At 39.2% G+C, this 23,156-nt stretch overlaps 1 protein-coding gene across 1 annotated transcript in view; it reads left to right on the forward strand.

Annotated features, from left to right (window-relative positions):
- Positions 1-23,156, forward strand: part of CNTNAP4 (contactin associated protein family member 4) — a 238,169-nt gene that overhangs the window by 113,748 nt on the left and 101,265 nt on the right. Inside the window, exon 4 of the mRNA XM_026495274.4 lies at positions 11,109-11,256. Within this exon, the coding sequence (XP_026351059.1) occupies positions 11,109-11,256 (148 nt within the window). The remainder of the gene's footprint in view (positions 1-11,108; positions 11,257-23,156) is intronic.

Consider the following 23,156-nt stretch of genomic DNA (forward strand, 5'->3'; position numbering starts at 1 on the left):
TTTCATATGATCTTGAGAGGACTGTTTCTACTGCTGTTGGGTAGAATATTCTAAAATGTCAATTTGATCCAGTTGACTAATACTGATATACAGGTCTTCTATATTCTTACTGTTTTTCTGTCTTTTTGATGTATCAACTACTCCAACTATAATAATGGATTTGTCTATTTCTCCCTGCAGTTCTATCAGTATTTGCCTCATGTATTTTGACCCTTTGCTGTTATGTGTTACACATAGAGGATTGTTATGCCATGTTGTAAAATCAATTGCTTTGCCATTATGCAATGTGCCTGTTTATCCCCGATAATCTTTCTTGTTCTGCAGGCTGCTTTGTTTGAAATTAATATGGCCAGTCCAGCTTTTTTTAGATCAGTGTTAATGTTAGGCTAAAATGCAAAATGAAAACCAAACTCGAAGATTCCCTGAGCAGACGAAACCATTTAAGCCCCATAAGCAAAACTAAATCTAGCTTATTTCGTGAACGTAAGTGAAACGTAAGTCATCTTCTGAAAAATGGTATAAGATAACCACTTTTAATCAATCCCCTGCCATCTGGAAACCCCCATTGTAATAACCAATAACTGTAAAGGTTAAACACCTTCCTCATTTTCACGTTATAAGCCATCCTGTAATGTCACACCTCTAAGCTTCAAAGCAGTTTTGATTTGAAAACTCCCAATTCTTGAACTGCTCTTATATGCACAATAAACTCTCACTAATTACTATCTTATTGATCTGGTGCTGTTTTTGGATTTTTGCTATATTTGGATTTTTGACATTAGCAGAGTATATCTTTCTCTGTTCTTTTACTTTTAATGTATTTTAGTCTTTATATTGAAAGTGGATTGCTTGTAGATAACATATAGTTGGGTCTCATCATTCTTTATACGCCTACAATCTGTCTTTTAATGTTGTATTTAAAGTGATTATTGATATGTTTGGATTAATATCTGCCATGTTTGTAACTATTTTCTATTTGTTGCATTTGTCTTTTGTTTCTTGCTTCCCCCTTTTTGATGTTTTTTATCTGAATTTGAGCATTTTGTATTATTCAGTTTTATCTCTTTCCATATTGACATACAAAAAAATTTTAGTGACTGTCCTTACCTATCAAAGACCATCTTCAGATAACATTATGCTACTTAATAAGTAGCGTAGGTACCTTAGAGTATTCCCAGTCCCTCCCTCTTATCCCTTGCAACATTGCTGCCATTCATTTAATTTATCCATATGCTGTAATCACCCAAGACATTTTTAGTATTATTTCTTTAAACAGTTATCTTATAACTAAGAATAAGAAAAATTATTTTATTGTACCTTCTGTTATTCCTTCTCAAATGCTCGTCTTTTCTTTGCAAGTTCCTGACTTATATCATTTAACTTTTGTCTAAAGAACTTTCTTTAAATACCTCTTGCAAAGCAGGTCTAGTAGCAATGACTTTTATTGGTTTTTGTCTGAGAAAGTTTTTATTTTTTCTTTTCTTTTGAGAGATAATTTCTCAGGTGTAGAATTTTAAGTTTATTTTTACTTCTTTCAACACTTTGAATATTTTGCTCCACTCTCTTCCTGTTTGTGTGTTTTCTGATGAGAAGTCCAATATACTTCTTACCCTCATTCCTCTATAGGTAAGGCATTTGTTTTTCTCAGCTTCTTTCCAAAGATTCTCTTTATCTTTGGTTTTCTGCAGTTTGATTATGTTATAACTCAGTATAGAGTTTATTTTGATTTCTTTTTTTAATAATTTTTTATTATGTTATGTTAGTCACCATACAGTATATCCTTAGTTTTTGATGTAATGTTCCATGATTCATTATTTGCATATAACACCCAGCGCACCATGCAATATGTGCCCTCCGTAATACCCATTACCAGCCTATCCCAGTCCCTCACCCCCATCTCCTCTGAAGCCCTCAGTTTGATTTCTAACCTGTTTGTTACTCTTTGAAATTCCTGGGTCTACTTTGTTGTCTGTCATTAATTTTGGAAAGTCCATTGGCCATTATTCAAATATTTCTTCCACTTCATTCTCTCTTTCTTTACCTTCTGGTATTCCACTTATGCATATGTTACAACTTTTACAGTTATCCCCAGTTCTTGGATATTCTCTTCTGCATGTTTCTTTTGCATTATAGTTTAGGAAGTTTGCATTTTCTTATCTTTAATCTCACTGATTTTTTCCATAGTTGTGTTGAATTTATCGATGTGCCTATCAAAGACAGTCTCCATTTCTGTCAATGTTTTTGATTTCTGCTATTTCTCTTGGGTTCTTTCTTAGAGTTTTCATCTCCCTGTTTATCTTACCCATCTTTCTTGCATGCTGTCCGCTTGTCCCATTAGAACCCTTATCATATTAATCATAGTTGTTTTAAATTCCTAGTCTGATAATTCCAACATCTGAGACATATATAAGACTGGTTCCAGTGGTTGTTTTGTCTCTGCAGAATGTGTTTTTTCTTGTCTTTTGGCATGCCTTGCAATTTCTCGCTGAAATCTGGACATGTTGCATCTAGTAGTGGGAACCAAAATGAATAGGTCTTTTTGTGTGAGGATTTATATTAATCTGGCAAGGAATTGGGCTGTACTTAATGTTTGCTCTAGGTGTTGTAGGTGCCAGGGGCTTCAAATTCATCTAGGACTCTTGTTTTGGCCTCTCCTCTTGACTTTGAGGTCATCTTCCGAGGTAGTCTGTGTTTGTAGTTCTTTCAGCTATTATCCAATATTACTATACAGGGTTCTTTTGGTATGATGATATGATATGAGGATAATATTCCTCATATTCCAACTAAATATTCCTATAATATTCCAACTAAATGTCAGTGTTTTTAGTGGGTCTCTGTCTTGGGACTGTGACCTTCACTAGTGTTTCTCTAGTGGTGTGGCTTGTTTCCCTCTGCCCCTTACTTCTTTTCCTGGCTACTAACTCCTGAGGACTGTTTGTTCCCTTAGGTGGGGCAGGGAGCATAGGGAAACCAGAATGGGAGGAATGTTCTTTTCTAATTGGGATGAGGCTCTGGCAAAGTCTTTTCCCTTGGACAGTAGGCCTTTGGTGTACAGAACACTCTGGGCATAGTTTGCAATGATTACCTTCTCCTCTCCCAGCCAGAGCCGGGAGGGAATCTTTTTCTGAATCTTCAGAAAGAGCATGGAAAGTTTCCTGGAAGTCAAGTTCACAGAAAAGTGGGGCCCTCTAAGACTGTGGTCCTCAAGAGTTTCTGTTTCTCATGCCAGTCCACCCTCAGCCTCTGTCGATATATCAGTAGTACCACATAAGCAGCCCTACCAGTTTATGGCATCGGTGGCTTCTACTCTAGGTGGACAGATCTTTGCTCTGACTCTTTGGATGGTCTTGTCTTTCCAGATATCAAGGTGGTAGTTTGCCATATGTTTTATTCAGCTTAGGCTGCTGTCACAAAATACTGTAGACTGGGTGGCTTAAACAACCGACATTTATTTCTCACAGTTGTGGAATTTGGAAAGTCCAAAATCAAGTTGCTGGCTGATTCAGTTTCCTGGTGAGAGCCTGCTTCCTGGCTTGTAGGTACCAGCCTTCTCACCGTGTCCTCATCTGGCTGTGGTCTCTCTTCTCATCCTTATGACACTAATCCCATCATGGGGGCCCCATCCTCATGACTTCATCTAAACCTAATTACTTCCCAAAGGCCCTACTTTCAAATACCTTCATGTTGGGATTAGGGCCTCAGCATGAATTTTGGAGGGACACAATCCAGTCCATAGTGCATGTAACCTCAGTGTTCTGATAGGTCTAAGAAAGGTCATTGATTTTAAATTTGTCCAGCTTTCTTGTTGTTTAGAGAATAAGAATGATGTCTAAGCTCTTTAAATACAGAGCTGATGCTTTTCCTATTTACTAATGTATGTGTCTGTGTATCCAAGACTCTGAATTTCCCTTTAAAAAAAAGATTTATTTATTTATTTACTTATTTGAGAGAGAGAGAGAGAGCAAGAGAGCATGAGTGGGATCATCAGAGGGAGAGGGGAGAGAGAATCCCATGCCGAGCATGGGGTCGATCACAGCACTGAGGTCATGACCTGAGTCAAGACCAAAAGTCAGACACTTAACTGACTTCGCCACCTCCTTGCCCCATCTCTCCGAATTTCCATTTAAGAACAGATTTCGCTGCTGCTTTATTACTTTCTTTGTGTATAGGACATCCTGTTTGAAGAACGAACAATTTGCAACCTATTAGGATATCTTTCTACAGAGTGTAACTACATTTGTTTCTGGAGGTAGAAATGAGCACTAGTGGGACACCTGGGTGGCTCAGTTGGTTAAGCTCCTGCCTTCAGCTCAGGTCATATTCCCAGAGTCCTGGGATCAAGTCCCACATTGGGCTCCCTGCTCAATGGGGAGACTGCTTCTCCCTCTGTCTGCTACTCTCCCTGCTTGTGCTCTCTCTCTCTCTCTGACAAATAAATAAATAAAATCTTAAAAAAAAAAAAAAAAGAAATGAGCATTAGACATCTCTGATCATCTTAATATTATTGTGAAGATAGAGGCTAAATTTTGGTCCCTGTAAGGAGTTGTCTGTCTCTGACTTACCCTGTATCCTAAGCTGTAGGGAGCTTACAGGATATTCTCATCCTTGGGGGACCTAGAACTAAAATTCTGTCTTTAACCCTATGTGGTTGTAAAAAGATCTGGTCAGGTGCTTCGTATCTCAGGTTCTCTTCAGGAATCCTAGACAGAGTAAAAGGTCTCAAAAGTAGGGCTCGCTTTCTTAGGTTTTCTTCTTCTCCCAGATCTTGGACATTTAATGTTTTATTGTCTTTTAGCACTTCATTCCCTGGTTTTCATTTTGTACAGCTTTTCTAGCAGGAGGCTTGTTCAGAATTTCCTGGTCTACCAACCAGAGTATGATTATTTTTTTTAAGCTAGAAGTTATTTTTCATCTCATTTAATAAAACCTTAGTCTTCCACAAAACTGGACATATATTACCCTAGTATAAATTTAAGCATAATGACCTGTCCACGTATCTTCCATAAAACAATTTATTGCTATCTCTGAACAATAGTTACGAACTACAGCCAAGGTTGCATCTTTCATGTGCTTTTTCACTCTTGCCACTTGATCTTGCCATCTTGAGAACTGAAACATTTCTATGCTAAAATGGCTGAAACAGTGTATTTTACAACTTGGTGTCTCCACAGATTCTAATAAAATGGCCAAAGCATGGGACCTTACTGAAATATTGCTAACAATTTGGTATCCCTTCAAATAAATATTTTAAAGATAGTGAATATTTTCAGAGAGGGGTGGTAGGAACAAATTTTATATTAATAAAATTCTATATTCTTATTTCGAAATTTGAGATTTATCATATACACAGGACAAAACTTAGCTTTCTAATTTGCTTTCTGTACCCTCATTGCTATTTCTCTATTACAGTAAAATGAATGACATTCACACACGAGAGAATCCGTGTTTATACATACAGTTACAATAGTCTTGTTCAACATACATTTAAAAGTTATTCTTATCTAGGTTTATGTTAGCAAGTTCCCTGCTTTTCAGGAGTTCTTATTTTTTTCTTTGCTTTTCTTTTGCATTTTTTGGTTTTTAGACAAGACAACCTCTTGGGAGGCACACTGGCACACTTGGTAAATATTTATAACCAACATCATAAAACAAAGGGCTGACTTCCATTAGACAGCATGTTGTTATGATGCATTTCGTGTCTGCATGTCAGCTGACTGTGTCAAAACGAGTTGTACTTGGAAATAGGTCATATGTAAGTCACATGAATTCTCACAACAGGAGAGGTCAGGGGATTTGCATGTTTGCCTGCTTGTCATGTTGAATTTATATTAGTATTGCTGTTTATTTTGGTGGGAGTGAAACCACTTTTTATGTAATTACATAGCCTGCTGTAGAACTACATGTAAGTGGTCCCATGCTTCTGGTTTATTACAGCAGTGTTTGGATCCCCTTATGAACTGCCATATGGGTTTTTCCCTTTATGCATCTTGACTTTCATAGATGAGTTGCTCAGTTAATATTGATAAAATAGATTAATGCTATTACACCTCTTCATAAACTTTAGAATCATTATGGAAATACTTAAAATCTTGTGAAAACTTTAATTCATTAACTCCATAAATTATCTTGGTTAGAGTACATTTTTAAACCATATACGAATACCTCATTGAGTTTGAAATCATCAAGCCTCAAAGAAAAGAAAAATACAATTAAGGCCTTTTGATTTTTGTCACATTAGACACATCACCTTACTTCTGTTTGTAGATATCTCATATATTTGATGAAATACTGGCATATTCTTTTACATTCCATATCTACTAGGTTATCATTTTATGCATGAGTCCTATTGATTATTGAACATTTGTCTTTTATTTTTATTCTACTCCAATAATTTTGAGCAAATGTAAAGTTTATAGAACAATCCTTTTGTCTATAAAAGTTAACTGGTAGAGCTATGTTCAGCAATCATCTAAGTTGCATTACTCTCAATGTGTCAAAGATTTTAAATGTAAATTATGAGAAAAAGTGAAGGGAGCCTCCAATAAAATATCAAGCTTCCTCTAGGGTGGGTTGTTTGCTTTCATGTTCTGGTAGAGTGAGGCCTACTGATAGCGTAGCTAAATTATGTGCTGTGGCATCAAGAAAAGCCTGGGATTAAATCTTTACTCTGCCACTTCCTAGCTGTGTGGCTTTAGGCACACAGCCTCTGTAATTTTCATTATCTTCTGCTTTAAAGTGGGTACAAAAATGACTACTTTACAGGGTTGATGGAAACATTACAGGTACATAATATATTTCTTCTGCACCTGATGCTGAGACACAGAGTTGCACACTGAAGACCTTTAGACTGATAGCACAGAACACATTTGCTACTTATTTCTCTCTTTGGAAGTTAACCCGGGTGAACCCTTCTCCTAAAATCGTTTCCTTCTCTAAAAAGTCTTGTAGTAATGTAGGGAGGGGAAAAACATGGTTTATCCACAAGCCAGAAAAAATTTCAAAGCCAGCTAAAGACCAAAAGCACAAATTGGCTTGGTATGCATTAGAAATGCAGATTCCAGGGCCCCACTCACAGACTTAGCACAGGAGGCTCAGGATCTAGAAATTGCATTTTTAAACGGCTTCTCAAGTAATTCTGACAGACACCAAAATTCTGAATCTATAATCAAAGGGAAGACAAACATCCACATAGTAAGATTGTATTTTTAAAAGAGTAATTTAAATCCTTGTGTTCTTTTATTTCTTTTTAATTTATTTTATTTTTGTTAAAGATTTATTCATTTTGTTTAGAGAGAAAGCATGAGTGGGGGGGAGGGCCAAAGGGAGAGGGTGAGAGAGTATCCCAAGCAGATTCCACACCGAGTGTGGAACCTGACGTGGGGCTCGATCCCACAACCCAGAGATCAAGACCTGAGCCAAAATCAAGAGTCCAATGCTTAACCAATTGAGCCACCCAGGTGCCCTAAATCCGTGTGTTCTTTTATGAATTGTGATGGTATGAAAAAAATCTTCATAGCAATTTGAGGAATATCTCTTAGGCAAAGAAAATACATTTGGAACCTGATAGTATGCCTAGAACTTTTCATTTATAAGGTAATGTAACATCAAACCCATGCCTCATTCACTAACATTCTGAAAAAATGCCCATTAAATACAGAATTCCACAGCAAATTCTTTGTTGTTATCCTTTGTATTGAAAAAATTTCAACATGGAGAGCACGACAAGACAAATATTACTGTTCAGTTAAATAATATTTAATTAATGGTGCATATTCCCCCAATGATGTTGATACTAGGAAGTTAAATTTAAGGTACTCAGAGCATTACAAAATAATGTTCTGCCTACTCTGTCACCGTATACACACACTTTCTGTGTCTATGTCTTACTTCATTTTACTAATTAATTATAAAATTAATACATGGTCACTTTAAAAAACCCAGATATGACTGGAATGTGCTAAAAATACCATACCCTCCACCTCACAATTTCCCTTGCCCTTTGTAAGAAAAACCTGCTTAAAATTTTGAAGGTGCCAAGATATTTTTATTACATACACAAGGTAAGTACCTTATATATCTTCTTTATGTTCTTAAAATTTAAATAACTCATAAATCGATCAGGTAAAATGTGAAAGATTGCCATTTGCAGACCTCCCCATTCCACTTACCTGTCTGTTGCCACTGCCTTTTCTCCTAATCCCTTAAGATGTTGGGATCATCATAGCGGCATCTATCTAAATCTGTGAACGTACATTAATGTTGGAAAAATATGAGATCTTTTGGAGGGTTATCTGATTCATCATCCAGCTGTTCACTGAAAGAAATCAAAATTGTATTAGCCTGCCAGTGGCAGCCAGGAAAATCGGATTGAAGTGTAAGAGGGTGTGATTAGGATTGAATGTCGATGGACCAGGGCCTCAACCCTGGATGCACATTACCCTGGTTTGGAGAGCCTATAACACACACACACACACACACACACACACACACACACACACACACACCAATGCCCAGAGTATAAAATTTTGACTACTGGGAAGAATGGGGCTTTCCAGAAGGGTCTGGCTATCAGAGTTAAAATATCTGTGGGTTTAAACAGTATTCTCCTATTGGTGTTATAGGAAACAGTAGCCAGGAATGTGGGCCTAATAGTTGAAAACATACTGGATAACTATCTTGGTCATGGGAGATAGAGTGCACATTTGCACATTCATGTTCGACATGCTCTGAAAGGTTCTGTAATCGAGAAACCTGTTGAACTTCGTTTTGTTTTTAAGCCAATCTTTCCCCAATGTACACATCCGACAAATCTTTATTGTGAACCTCTTCAAGCCAAGCCATGTTCTAGGTACTATGGATGAATGCCACTGAAGGTCCTTGCTTTAATGAAGCTAGTCTTCTAGTGGGATAAGATAAACAAATAAACAATAATCAAACAGAAGAAGACCCCAAATAATGAGTAATATGAGGAAAATAAAATAGGAAGATAAGATGCAGGGGTATGCCAGGTGCACTGCTTTTGAAGGTATTATTAGAAAGGGTCTGACTTAGGTGGTAATATTTTGACCAAGGCCTGAAATGGCAAAAGGAGCTGGTTCCAGAGAAGTTTCAGAGTAATGTGGACAGCTGGTGCAAAGGTCCTAAGCAGGACTGAGCTTGGTTGTTCTACAGGGTACAGTGTGGTGAAAGCATAATGGAGGGTATTGTCAGAGACTATATATTTGATAATGAGTTCGGATTTTGTTCTAAGTGGTAAATGAAGCAAGGGAGGGGTGGTGGTGACACAGTTTAGTTTACCTTTAAAAATATTCCTGACTGCTCAAAGGGGAAGAGATTAAGGCTGTGGATGGGGATGGTGACAGAGAACGGGAGAACCAAAAAGGAGGAGAGGTCACTGAGGTAGTTTGGGTGAGGCAGTGCTTTGTGGAACTGGGTGGACATAGCTGAGATGAAGACAGATGCCCAGATTTTGAATATCATGTGGAGGTGTCATCACAGAAGGCCTATGGTGTGTGAGCCTGAGAGTTGGGTGTATGGAGTATTGGTGAGGTGGTGGCAGGAGGTAGAGAATTGATTGATAAGGGGAGTCAAATCAAATTAATTTGACTATGGACCACCAAACATTTTTTTAAAAAAATGTTTTGGTAAGTGCTGATAAAGAGATATTTGTAAACTAGAACAAAAAGCAGGTAAATGAGCAGAGTCCCTGTGTATTGGTGTTCCGAATGTATTCACCTCTGCCTCGTGCAGCCTACATGAAGTTGACCTTCTATGCCGATCCGGTCATGGTCAGCAGACCTACCAGCCTGAGTAGATCGCTAATTTTGTCCCAGCATATGCTGATTGTTACAGTATGGAAAAAACAAAAAACAAAAAAAGCCAGGGGGAGGAGGAGAAGGAGAAAGAGAAGTAGGAGGAAGGGAAGATGGGTAGCAGAGTAGGAGAAGAAGAAATAAAACATATAAATTATTGAGAACAGCTTCTGCTTCCCTCTAACATTTCCACATATGAAACCTTACCATTTGTCAGGAAGGTGAAAATAAAAGCTGCTCCATGTCAGGTGCTGTAGTGCGTGGGTTTTGCTATGTGTTACACAGATGCACCCTGATACGGCGGAAGGAAGGTAGCTCTTGGTCTCACCTTACAACAGTTGTACAAACACCAGAAGGTTATCTTCAACCTTTTTTTTTTTTTTTTTTTTAAGATTTTATTTATTTATTTGAGAGGGAGAAGCAGGCTTCCTGCTGAGTAGGAAGCCCACGGGGCCACATCCCAGGGTCCTGGGATCAGGACTGGAGCTGAAGCTTCAGCAGATGCTTAACCGACTACACCACCCAGATGCCCCTATTTTCTACCTTTCTGACCTTTAATTTCCTCATTTGCACTTTGTGCTAGCTTAGCATCATTCTCAAGGTCTTTCTAGCTTTCAAATTCTAGCGTCTGTAAGTATAATTATAGGTCTTTCCAAATTATTATTGCTTCCAATTTCCCTTAACATTTTTTTAATACTGGTGCTTCTGTTTTATTATTGTTTTATTAAATAACTTTGACATGTAGCAATTCTTACTGTGCGTATCCAGCAGTGCCGTGAAGTTGAACAGCCTGTTATCAGACTGTTCGGAATGGAGTGTTAGGAGATACTTTTGTTTATGTTAGTAAGAGGAGAAAATGAAACAACAGAAACATGTCCTAAGTTTTATCATTCATCAGTGATGCCAGCAACTTCTTTGCTGAATCAGATCCTACTTTCTGAATACTGAAAGAGGATTTTCTCAATTTTTTTTTTGTGTTGTTCACAATGTTAATACCTTTTATGTTGAATCTAAACTCTATAGAAACAAAGTTTATTGAGGGTATCATGGTTGAAAGCTGGCTTAATGGGGAAGGTAGAATTTCAACTACTCTCAGTATAAAGAAAAGCCTGGGCAATCGTACCTTCTGTGGATGGAGGGACATTACTGTGTAACTGGTAATATGATTTTCTTGAAGAAGGTAGCCATTTTTACAGTAAAAAAGCAAGTCAGACATTGTTCATTGACGTTCTAGGTCACAGGGTGAAACGGATATTCTCCGGATGCATTGATTTTCTTCTTTCCCCTTTCTTCTAGGGCTTTTCAGGAAATGCAAATGCAGACAGTGTTGTGTACTATAGACTCCAGCCTTCTATCAAAGCCCGATTTCTGCGCTTCATCCCTTTAGAGTGGAACCCCAGGGGCAGAATTGGAATGCGGATCGAGGTGTTCGGGTGTGCCTACAGTAAGTGTTTGTTTATCTAACACACTGGCATAGATTTCAAAAGAGGTGTTTTGAAAGCCAACCTGCATGCTGAAATTGACTTTATAGCTATGTAAAGAGATATAAAAACAGGAATGATTTTTGTGGAAAGCTTTTTTTGTGCCCATACATGGCAATATTGACTTTAGTGTTTGGCTTTATATTTTAAATCAGAAATGGAAGCATTTTATAGATAGATCAATCCATACAGAGATAAATAGATACAGATACCTGTTTATTAACACATGTGAATCCATTTAGCCGAATCTCATATTATTAACTAGACCCTGGCTTTCAAATATTAGAGTTTTCTCCCCATGGACTATATTTGATGATGTTTCACTTAGGCACCCTGAATTTAATAAAAGATACAGTGTTCCATTTAGTATAACCAGTCAAATGTCAGGACACCAAAGAATGTTTGTCTCTCCAGCCTAAAAATAATATGCCACATAACTCATTTATAAACGTGCTGTGCCTTCGGCATAAATTCATAGAAAAGGTAAAGACCTCTGCCAAAATATAAAACGTGTTTGAAATACTTTCACATAAAAAATGATAGAAACCACAGATTTCACTTAGTCTCCTCTTAATGAAACATTTTATTATATCTTTTTGTGGGGTAGGGGCCTAAGAGTTATTGATAGCCTACCTCAAGCCACACAATCCTGTTAGATGCTCTTTTATTATAGAACAATGAGTTAGTTAATATGATCTACAATTATCAGATGAGCAGTCTGAGGTTTAGAGAGAGTCTGTAATCTGTCCAGCATCTCACACCTAGCACACAGAAGAATCCGGAAAAGAGCCCGGGACTGTTCAGTTCCTCTTTATCACTGTTCCTCTAGTGAACCTTTATTTTTTAGCCACAAAAGGTTTTTTCACACATATTTTTCACTTTTTGATGTAAGTCAGGTTAGGTTCTGGTTCACTTTATTTGCAGGAAGGGAAGGCATATCATGCAGGGGGCAGGCAACTTGTTGACGTTGTCTGAACTGTGTCAGGCAAACGAACCATGGTGTACAGACTGCAGGTCTCCTTGCACTGGTTGGTGATGTTCCTGGCACCTCAATCCCCCACCATCGAAGGTAACTGACCAGGCTTTTGTTCCCACTGGGGTCTACAGAATAGTGATCACAGTATGAATATTAATAGGAATAATAATAATAGCAATAATACTAATATTGATAGTATTATTTTTTAAAGATTTTATTTATTTGAGAGAGAGAGGGAGAACACAAGAGTGAGAGTGAGAGAGAGAAGCAGACTCCCCATTTGAGCAGGGAGCCCGATGTAGGGCTTGATCCCAGGACCTTGGGATCATGATCTGAGCTGAAGGAAGATACTTAACCGACTAAGCCACCCAGGAATCCCCCCCTTTTCTTTTTAAGATTTTACTTATTTATTTGTCAGAGAGAGAGCACAAGCAGGGGGAGCAGCAGGCAGAGTGAGGAGCCTGATGCCGGACTCTCTTCCAGGACCCTGGGATCATGACCTGAGCTGAAGGCAGACACTTAACCAACTGAGCCACCCAGGCATCCTCCAATAGTATTAATTTTTTAATGCTAGAAATAGCAACATTTTCTTGAGGGCTTATTATATGTCTAGCATTATATTAACAGTTTATAGTTTTTTTTTAAAGTCTGGGGTAAATATTATAAGATAACTATTCTATTCTCCAACTTTGCAAATGAGGTTGGCCTAAAAGCCCAGGGAGGATGGCTTGCTCAAGCCACACTGATGGGAAGTGACTGAGCTGGGTTCGCAGCCAGGTCTGCTGCACCCCAGAACCCAAGTGCAGGCTCAGGCTCCGTCCAGCTGTTAAATCCCAGAGATGAGCCTGGGCAGCTTACTTCTCACTGTCTGCCCACTTAATCTCTTGGCTTCAGCAGTTCAGCTTAGCCGCTCCTATTATGTGTTAGCTCCTCCTTTGCAATGATCCATTTGAATAAAATCATCCTTTAAAAGAATATCCCACCCCAAATTGCAATTCTGGAACACAGAACCCAGACAGCCAGTCTTATTTGTCTTTGGATCATGGAGTTAGCAAAGCCCATGCTACGCAATGGATAATTCAGCAAAACAAATTTCAAATGCTTCATATTTATACTTGCATTCTCTACTTACTCCGAGTATCCACCTTGCAAAATATTTATTTATCGCAGTATAAAAATAGCTAACAGTTCTTGAGCACTTACTCTCTGTCAGGTGTAGTTTTTATAGGCATTCTAACATAATCCTAAAAATCACCCATCTAATAGAGCCTTAGAAATATGAAGCAATTTTCCCCATCGTACACACTTAATACACAGTCAGTCTAGGATGTAAATTCAACATCAGTTGAATAAGACTATTGACCCTCCTTTTCCAAGACTAAAGCACCCCTCATGATGTCCCCATAGACATGACTGCTGAGAAGCAGCTTCCTTTGAGTTCTCTCTGCCACATGCTCCACGATGACTCAAGTCTCCCTCCACTTTCATCGATCTGCAACCCTACGGAACAGTCTTTTTCCTGCCACTTCAGTTGCTGTTTCTTGCAGCAAGTGCATTGTCCATGCATTTAATCAGCCTCCTCTTCTCACTGACCCGCTGCTGAAGTAGCAGTACCAAGGGCCAATAAGATTTTAAATTCAAACATAAACACCTGTGGTTAAAGGGTATGATAGGCTCTGTTGTATAATTTAGAATAAGAGAAAAACATATAAATAATGGAAAAGTATTCTCATAGATAACCTAAACTAACCTCCAGATGGGTTGGATGTGAGTGCCTTAAGGGAGGGTCTTTGATCAAATGGACTTTAATTCTTGGATTACACTTCTATTCTCTACCTGTTCATAGTATCAGCCTTGCAGAATATGAATTTACTAAAGCATGATCCTATGTAACTATCATTTATTAAATAGTTAATATGTATCAGATATTTTCTTTCTAGGCATTTTCTGATTTAGTCCTAACAACACAGTGAAATAGGGGCTTGAATATTACCATTTTATGCAAGACTAAGAGGAGAGGAACAGAATTGTCCACTGAGTGAGCCCTGTGGCTTGCTCTGGGCTGCCTGTACAGAAATAGGTGGGACTATCAGCTCCCCTTGTCCTCAGAAGGAAGAGGTGCAGGTGCTATCAGCCCAAGAACACAGCTGCAAGATTTTGTCTGCAACTCCCCTGAGTAGCCCAGATCCAAGATCAGCCTGGATTTTCTTCAGATATATAAGGCCATTCTCCTACAGTCCCTATAAAAAGGAGAAGTGGTATTGGGGCGTGGTCACAGGATACCTGCCCATGCTGGCAGTTAAGTGAGCCTTTTGTGAAGGCCTGGAGGACTGCATGCACCTGCTGGCCTGTGTGTCCATGTTGCTTGCACCAAGTTAATGTGAGTCTTTTTTGGGCTTTGCCTGAGCCACTCACTCAAGAGCAGTGTATACCAGGGTGCTTCAAGTCTCCTGACGTGGGAGAAAGTGAAACTTAGAGAAATCAAGAACTTTGTTCAGGATTACATAGACTGCTTGTGTTAGATCTAAGATTTAAATTCATATCCATTACTTTCTTAAAGCCTGTGCTCTTGACAACTATATGAATCATACATGCATTTACCTTTTAAATATTTATTGACACTTGTTGAAAGAGAACTCTACTAGGTAGTGGGTATAGGGATAAATTTTAAATAATGTATATATCCTAATAAATGGAAATTATTACTATATGTAACATATTTTGCATTCTAACCCTAGGTTTATTCAATACAGTCCTTTCTCTCTGTACAACAAAGCACAAACGCAACATTATCTAAAATGCTACAGTTAAAAAACTCAAAACAAAATTTATAGTACTTGTACAATAAAAGCCAAAAAAGGAATGTGCATGTTGCCAAGGTAACCTGTAAGAACACCATGTATGACAGCTGTAGCAGGGGTCTGTGATGACCCTCCAGAGCTTGCTGTCAACTTGCTTATTAATTTCAGTGAGAGAAAGGGAGTTGTGGGGTGAGGGAGTATGTGCCTGAGTACATGTAAAAACAGAACCATTTACAGCAACTAACATGGGGCGTTTGACCCCAGAGATCAGAAGAGGCAATGTCATAAAAATTATAAAAACTCAGTGTAAAATATTGTAGCATGAGTGTAGGATGTGAGGAATGAAGTGATTGATGAATTGAGATTAGTATAAGAACGTTTATAGCAAGAGGTTTGAAACTAAAATGCAGATCTTTTCACATGGGAGCCTGGGAGGACAGACCAAATAGGAGAAGGGACATACCCTAGTTGAGCACAGAGACAGAGACGAGAATTGGTCAAAGGATTGGTTTGTATTTGAGAATGGTCATTCAGGCTGAAGGAAATGGCGCACAGAGCAGCTCGGTTAGGAGGCTTCTGATCTCATGTGTGCAGTGACCGTGGAACCTCAAACCAGAGGACCAGTGATCAGGAGAGAGGGTTCTCTTGACTCAGATCAGACTCAAATGTACCAAGGATGTTGAATTAAGAGAGCTTAGTGATTGCATGGGAGGGTCCCTGAGTTATCGGATTGGAACAAGCATCTGGAAATTGGTGCCATGCTGGGAGGGCCAGTGGAGAATGAACGAGCTCTGAAAGGGCACAGGGGAGATCGTTAATTCCATTGTTGACTCCTTGAATGCAACCCTGGGGAACACAGAAGGTTGGAACTCTAAATGCTCTCAGTCGAAGGTATATAATTGAAACCTATATTAATATCGTTGTTATTAAATCATAGCTTTCCACTTACTGCATTACTGTTAAGAATAAAAGTATAAAGTGCTGTGTTTGGACAGCTGCTTATGTCTTTGAAAAGGAGAGATGCATTTCTATCATAATTAAAGTGGATCCTCTATGCTGTTTCTCAGGTAGCATGTGTTTTTATGCCAGGCCCCCCACCCTGTGCCTCCTGCACGTGTTCACTGAAGTTATAGATACAAGCTGCTCCTATGAATACTGCAGGGACCGTGGCTATTGTGAGAGCCACACATAATTTTATTACCCTCTGTCCGGGTGAGTTAGGGCAGTAACTTGTTATGAAGGAACATCAAGTGAATGGAAAATCCATATCAAAGAGCATGTTCTACTTTTATGTTGGAAAACTTGAAGTTGTTTCCTGAGTAATGAGAGAAGGAGAAGCTAAATTTTATGGGTTCAAAGAGAAAGTATAAATTTCAGATGTCTTGGCCATAGCAGCCGTGAACATGTTTATAGAGCTAGACAAGAGATGTGGGTAAGGAAATAACTTGTGGAAGAAGGAAAAAGAAGAGAAAATGTTTGACAGTAAAGAAATACCACTCTACAAAGTGTCCTGAAGGGAAGTAACCAATGGATAAACAAAGGCAGAGAAAGGAAACAAAACTGAGTAGAAGTGACTGTGTCTGAGATGTCCTGAGGGAGTGGCAGTGAAGCCACAGGAGATGATATTCTTTAATTGTGGATGCATTGCTGCGACAACTGCCCTTAGTGTAAATCCCAAGTTCCTCTTCTCTAGGTGTGTAGACATCCTCATTTTGCAGCCCGTGAACTTCCTTTCCTCATCCTCAACAGAGTAAGAGCCTCCAGCTGTCCAGCCATTCTGAACCACTTCCATTTCTTCAACATGCCACTATTTCATGATTTTTCTAGACCTGGGATCTTTGCACGGTGCCCGGGGCAATCACCGCACATGCAGCCTTCATTTCTCTACGGAGATAAGTCTTTCACCTGTTGCCTTTTCTCAGCAGAGGAATCACAGTCTCTGACAACTTCTCTGACACCTCACTTTTGGGTCAGAGGACACTTCCACCTGTTCCTGGAACAGCCGTTCTCCCGGTGGTCATACTAGGCGCACCGATACTCTATGGTAGTCAGATGTTCCTTCTTTGGTATGAGTCTTCTGGTAGGTGAATGAATGAAGGGGAACAGGGTCGGTGAGCCTCGGGAGGGCTTTTCCCCTGCCAACCTGGCTGCATGTGTGGTCTGTGGAAGACCAGACACAGAACACGGGGACAACTGAGAAGCCTGGAAGAGAAGAGATCTATAGAAGTTGAGGAACGACATACAATATAGAAACTATTGTGTTTATTTGCTTAAATCCAGACTGTTTAAGAGAAAATTATGGATTCTATTTAACAAATGGAAGCAAGTTATCAATTACATAGCTCATGTCAACTTAAAAGAATAAAAATATGCATTTTATAATGTAAAAACTGTTGAAAGCTGGAGTGACTTCAATCAGTAGATTTCAGTTTGGAAAACATTATTAAAAGGAAATGCAAGAAAGTAGCCTGAGAAGTGCCAGCTACTGACACTGAGAACTGAATCATTGTCTTCTGTCTCCGCTCACCACACGTCCGGTTAGGGGGAGAAATGAAAAGCAGTAAACTTTTTGGATTTACTCTAAAGAATAGTGATAATTGAATTCAATGCATGTTTATGAAGCAGCTCCCACATGTTAACTGCTAAATACTTGACCAAGGTGAATTAAATACAGCCCCTGCAGTCTAATTGTTTATTAGCTAATACCGTAGCTGAGGAATCCTATTTTATGCCAAAGATTAAAGAGAAGTTAGATTCTGGTCAGCCTAAAATCAAGGAGGATAAATCCTAATTCTTTGCAAAATTTATAGTCTTTAAGATTTTAATCTTATGATAAGTGAGGTTATAGTAAAATTAAAGTAAGGTTAGCTTTGCTATTTTAATGCCAAAAAAAAAAGAAACTATGACACCTGCTGGGATTATGTCACAAGAACTCAGAGACAACTGAGCAGGCTCTCATGGACCGAAAAGGGAATATCATAGTGTCAGGAAGGATAGTAACTGCAGTTTTGCAACATATTAAGTATGTTTAAGTGAATGGGTTCATGACAGTACTAAAAAATGAAAATCTAATTGGTTACCTATGAGAGATATGAAGGAACCAACTCATTATTTTGAAAAATTAATAAATGAAGGGAAACGTCAAGAATTTATCTTGCTTTTCCTGTGTGATCTGTACTTCAAGGTAACCAAATAGAAGACGAGGGAGAATTTCTCTGTAAAGGTATATTCCAGGTAATAAATAAAGTGGGAATAATAGAATTAGCATATTCCCACTTCTCAATCCTAGATAAATTGATAGACCAAGTCAATGATTAAAAAATTCACAAAAAGATGATTTGCTTTTTAGTACCAGTCCTAGCAGAGTTGTTTTTATTGGGCTATCTTGCCGTAGTTGTAATCGCTGGATACAAAATATACTTTAAAAAAAACAAAACCCTTCTGGTCTCTGAGGTTCAACTCAAAGCAGGATGGAAGTGGACAAGATTTGATTCTTGAAAGAAGGAAAGCAAACTCCGGGAGATCCACATTTAACTGACTTTTTCCTGAAAACACATCCCAGTTTGCAGACATCATAATGCTCAAGCAGAAAGTAGCCAGATTTTACCGGGCTAAGGAGGCAGAGTTCAGAGTTCAAGGTTGCCAGAGTGGCTGGAAATTGAGGGTGGAATCCTAAAAAGGAGGGGGTCAGAGAAGGAGGGCCTCACCTCAACTCCTGCATAGAAATTCTCCTTCAGTCCTTGGCTGATTCTGGAACCACACATGCCCAAGATGAGATACCAAGGAACCCAGGCAAAAGCAAGATGGGAGGGGTCAGGTGCCAGAAACTTCAGCATCTGCCTAATGCCTAGAGGAGCACCTTTGGAAAAAATCAATCCTGCCAGTCTAGAAGGACTTGTTAAACATCGTGGGCTTTTAACTGAAAAGCCAGAGGGTGTTGCTTTAGGAGTAAAGACCAGTCTGAGGATCAGTTGTTATGTCCTAGGGCGAAGGACAAAACCAAAATAGACCTGTCCCAACAAAACCTGGAACCACGTTTTCACAGGGTCACGGTGATCTGTGGACCTCTCCCATCTCCTTCCTGCTACCATCACCCCGCCCTCGCCAGTCTCCATCCTCCCACCTCTCCTTGCCCTCTCTCAGACTCATAACCCCCCTTTCCCAGCTCCTGCTTCCCTCCTGATCCTAGACATTTACAAAGGTGGGCGTCTACTCAGAGTATGTTTCATTTCCTCAAAGATGTGGTCCCCAATCAACGGCCTAATTTAGATCTCCCCTTTCAAACTGCCGTACAATCTGCCCTTTCCCTTCATGCTCCGCTTAGAGTTTGTAAATATATCTGTCCATGTGGGATGAGTGGCTGGATGTCTTTCTTTTCCTTCAGATTGGGGGATCCATGAGATCAGAACGTGTTCACTGTTGCAACACCAGCTCCTACTGTAGGACGTGGCACAGTAAACATTCAGTAACTATTTGCTAAATGAACAAACTAAGAAAAACATCCAGTTAACCATGATAAAAACTGAAAAATGGATAAAGGTATAAAAGCCACACATGTGTTACACTCCTACAGTAGCAAGTTGATTAAAGAACTGTGAGACGACCATAGGAGATTTTGAATGTTAGTTATTATTAAAATGATAATAATAGCGTACAAAATATGTAATAAATGGGGCTTTTTGATACTTGCATTTGAAACCCACAGCTTTTGTGTGGTATGAGAAATTGGAATTTTTCTCCATATGTTCCAAATAAGGAAATTGAGACTCAGCATTTAAGTGACTTCTGTGGCATTCATTACAAAAGTTGCAAATAAATATTAGAAACAGAAATACAGCTTATGTCCTCCAGTGACACACTCAGGTGTCCGTGATGTGGTAGATTTACCCATTTCAAACCTACTGAAAAGGCTAATTTAAACTGATATTTAAGTGGCAGTGATCTGGCTTGTTCCTATAACCTCCTGGAGTGTTATCACTGATCTTAATTCAGTCTATTTAAAACCATCATAGTAAAGTCACCTTTTCTCTGCGGTTAGATGCAGCACTTGATCCTGTACCTTCTTCCTTTTTATTGTATTAATTTTGGTTGTTTTAAACTTAAGAGTCCCTTAAATCATTCTGTGTTCCTTGATGCTACTTTGCAAAAATAGTACAACCCATTTCCTGTTGATTTCTCAAGTGCTTGGTCTCTCCTCGCCATCTCTTCAAAACCCAGTTCAGTAATGCAGATCTCAAGTGCCAATACATCATGCTGTTGCTTTCATATTTCACCATACAGTAGTTTAACGGTGACTCAGTCTGATTTATGTTTCTTAGAAGTCAAAATTGGACCTCTGTTTGTTTAGAAATTCACAGGTAGTAATTTTCAAGTAAAGAAACAGTGTGCTCGGTACTGGTGACTGACTTCTTGTTTAGCCCAGAAGAGTTTTGGTCCATTGTTCTTTCTCCACTTAGAGCACTTTTTTCTCTATATTTTTGAGGTGCTTCCCACAGAATTAATAGAAGGCTCTCTTGTCTTTTTTAGGAACTCTTTCTTGACCTTTGAAAAAGTCAGCTTTCTATTATTCAAGGATTTGTTTTCCAGCTCATGCATTTTCTATTCCAATTTGTCTCTCTTAACGTTTCTTAGCCAACTGACCTCATCAGTGATGCGATGATTCACAGTTGAATTCACAGAACCAATTTCTCCCCAAAACACCTTTCAGGAACAAGCTGCTACCACCTCCACAAAAATTTCTGCAAGTATCACCTACAGTATAGATAAACATGTTCGTTTTCCATGGTACAATTCAGTGTGCAATGAGTTTACTCATTTTCAGGGAAAAGGTTCTTTTTTTAACCTTCTTGTCCTTGTCAGATAATCATAATGCTGTCATCTGCTCAGGGTCACTCAGGAACCTGTTTTCCTGGGTGTGGCTCTCAGAGCTCCTAACCTGGTGGTTATCAGGCAGAGCCCAGGATGTTGAGTGCTTATGGAAACACCCAGAGATTTTCCTCAGTTGATTCTAACGTGACTGACCACGGAGCTTAGTTTAAGAAAGCATGCTGTTGGCTGTTGTATAGGTTTTTCTCAGTCATCCATTTAGGGAGGGGGGAGGGCATCACTTTTTCAGATAGCAACCTCACATTTTGCAAAGTCTCAAACTTCTGGAGCAGGGGTAGGATGTAGGTGTGAGGGAAGGATACCAAGTCAAGTGGAAGAAATGACGACGAGGAGTGTGTTTATGTGACATATGCAGAGGTGGAAAAACAATTTGCTGCTCACAGAGGTACATCTGCAATTTGGTTGACATCCTTCTCTGAGGCTGAGAGATCAACTCCTCCTGCACCTGTTAGAAATCATTCGGACCCAGCCCCGAAGCAGAAAGCAAAGGTCCAAGCACCAGCGTGAAAAATCACATCTCGGGGAGGTGCGTCCTTCCCACTAAAATGGAAACTCTGTGACAAAAAATGTGCTTTGTATTTATGCATTGCCGTGTCTTCCGCTGTTCACAGGGAGCTCGCCATAAATACGTGCTGACAGAAAGGAGCACAGAATACACATTTCAGCAACGCCACTTCTGACACAACTCCCTGAACGAAATTTGAATATTTTGTATCGGAAAACTCTTCATTCCACTGAGATTGTATTTCTGAATCATGCAAATAAATCAGTCTATACCTCTTTCCTGGGTCGCAGGGAGAATTGATATGAGAGTAGGGCCTACAGTCTTTCTGAGTCTCTTCTTTCCTTGATGCCTGCTGTAAATGAGAAGATTTGAGATGGAGGTGTTCACTGAGGAGGATTCAGGTCACCGACAATCGCCATGGTGAGTCAGCTCAGGCATTAGCTGACGGACAGAGAAAGCCACAGAACCCACAGATGGCTCGAAATCATTCTTGCTGCATAACCTGGCCGTGACATTGATAATTGAGCACTTCTCGTGCTCTTCAAAAATTCATTACTTTTTGAAGAGTTTACTTTTGAAAATAAATACACCAAATGTATTTATTAAACTATTTTTGCTGTGCCTGTTTCCCTGCCCAATGTTCTGACAATAAATAATAGCATTAGCATTAGTAATAATGTTTATTGAGTTGTAGTTATGTGCCCTCAATTCTTCCAAAAATTATGCAGATATACATTCCTACAACAATCCTATGAAGAATATACTCTTATTATTCCCGTGTTACAGAGAGGAAATGGGCAAAGGGGTTAAGTACCTTGTGTCATAGAAGGAGTAATGCCCTGTTACCTGTGACTATGTTACCTTATATGGCATAGGCACTTACAGGTGTGATTAAATTAAGGATCTTGAGATAGGGAGAGTAGTCTGGATTATCCAGGTGGGCCCAGTGTCATCACAAGGGTCTTTATGAGAGGGAGGTAAAAGCATCAGTCAGAGAAGGAGAGCAGAAACAAGGTGGGGGAGTTGAAGACGCTATGATCCTACTCTTGTACGTGAAGAAAAGAGTCATGACCCAGGGAATGTGGACGGTCTCTAGAAGCTAGGAAAGGGGAAGAAAGGGATTATCTTCCAGAGACTTCAGAAGGAAAGCAGCTCCTGCCACCACCTTGATTTTAGGACTTTTGAATTCCAAAACTAGAAGATAATAAATTTGTGTTGTTTCATGTGACCAAGTTTGTGGTAATTTGTTACCTTAATAATAGGAAACTCATACACTTGCCCAGGGTAGAGTGAAGATGCAAACCCGTGCAGACTTGTTGTCTTAACCTCTAGGCTACACTGTAATTTAAAAAAACTATTAAAAATGGTTCAGAAGGGGTGCCTAAGTGGTTCAGTTGGTTGCACATCTGCCTTCAGCTCAGGTCATGTTCCCAGGCTTGGGATCGAGCTCTGTGTTGGGCTCCCTGCTCAGCGAGGAGTCTGCTTCTCCCTCTGCCCCTACCCCTGCTCATGCCCTCTCTCAAGTAAATAAATAAAATCTTTTAAAAAAATGATACAGAAGGGGACTAGCCCAAGGGGGATAAATATGTCAGAACAATTTGCAACTCGTTACTAGAAAATTAAAGTTTATGTCCTCCCTATGGTGAACAGGGCCACATTATTAATATCTATAGTAATTCAATCATTAAAAATATA

This window comes from Ursus arctos, unplaced genomic scaffold (genome assembly GCF_023065955.2).
Source record: "Ursus arctos isolate Adak ecotype North America unplaced genomic scaffold, UrsArc2.0 scaffold_19, whole genome shotgun sequence".
In the NCBI taxonomy this organism is placed as follows: Eukaryota; Metazoa; Chordata; class Mammalia; order Carnivora; family Ursidae; genus Ursus; species Ursus arctos.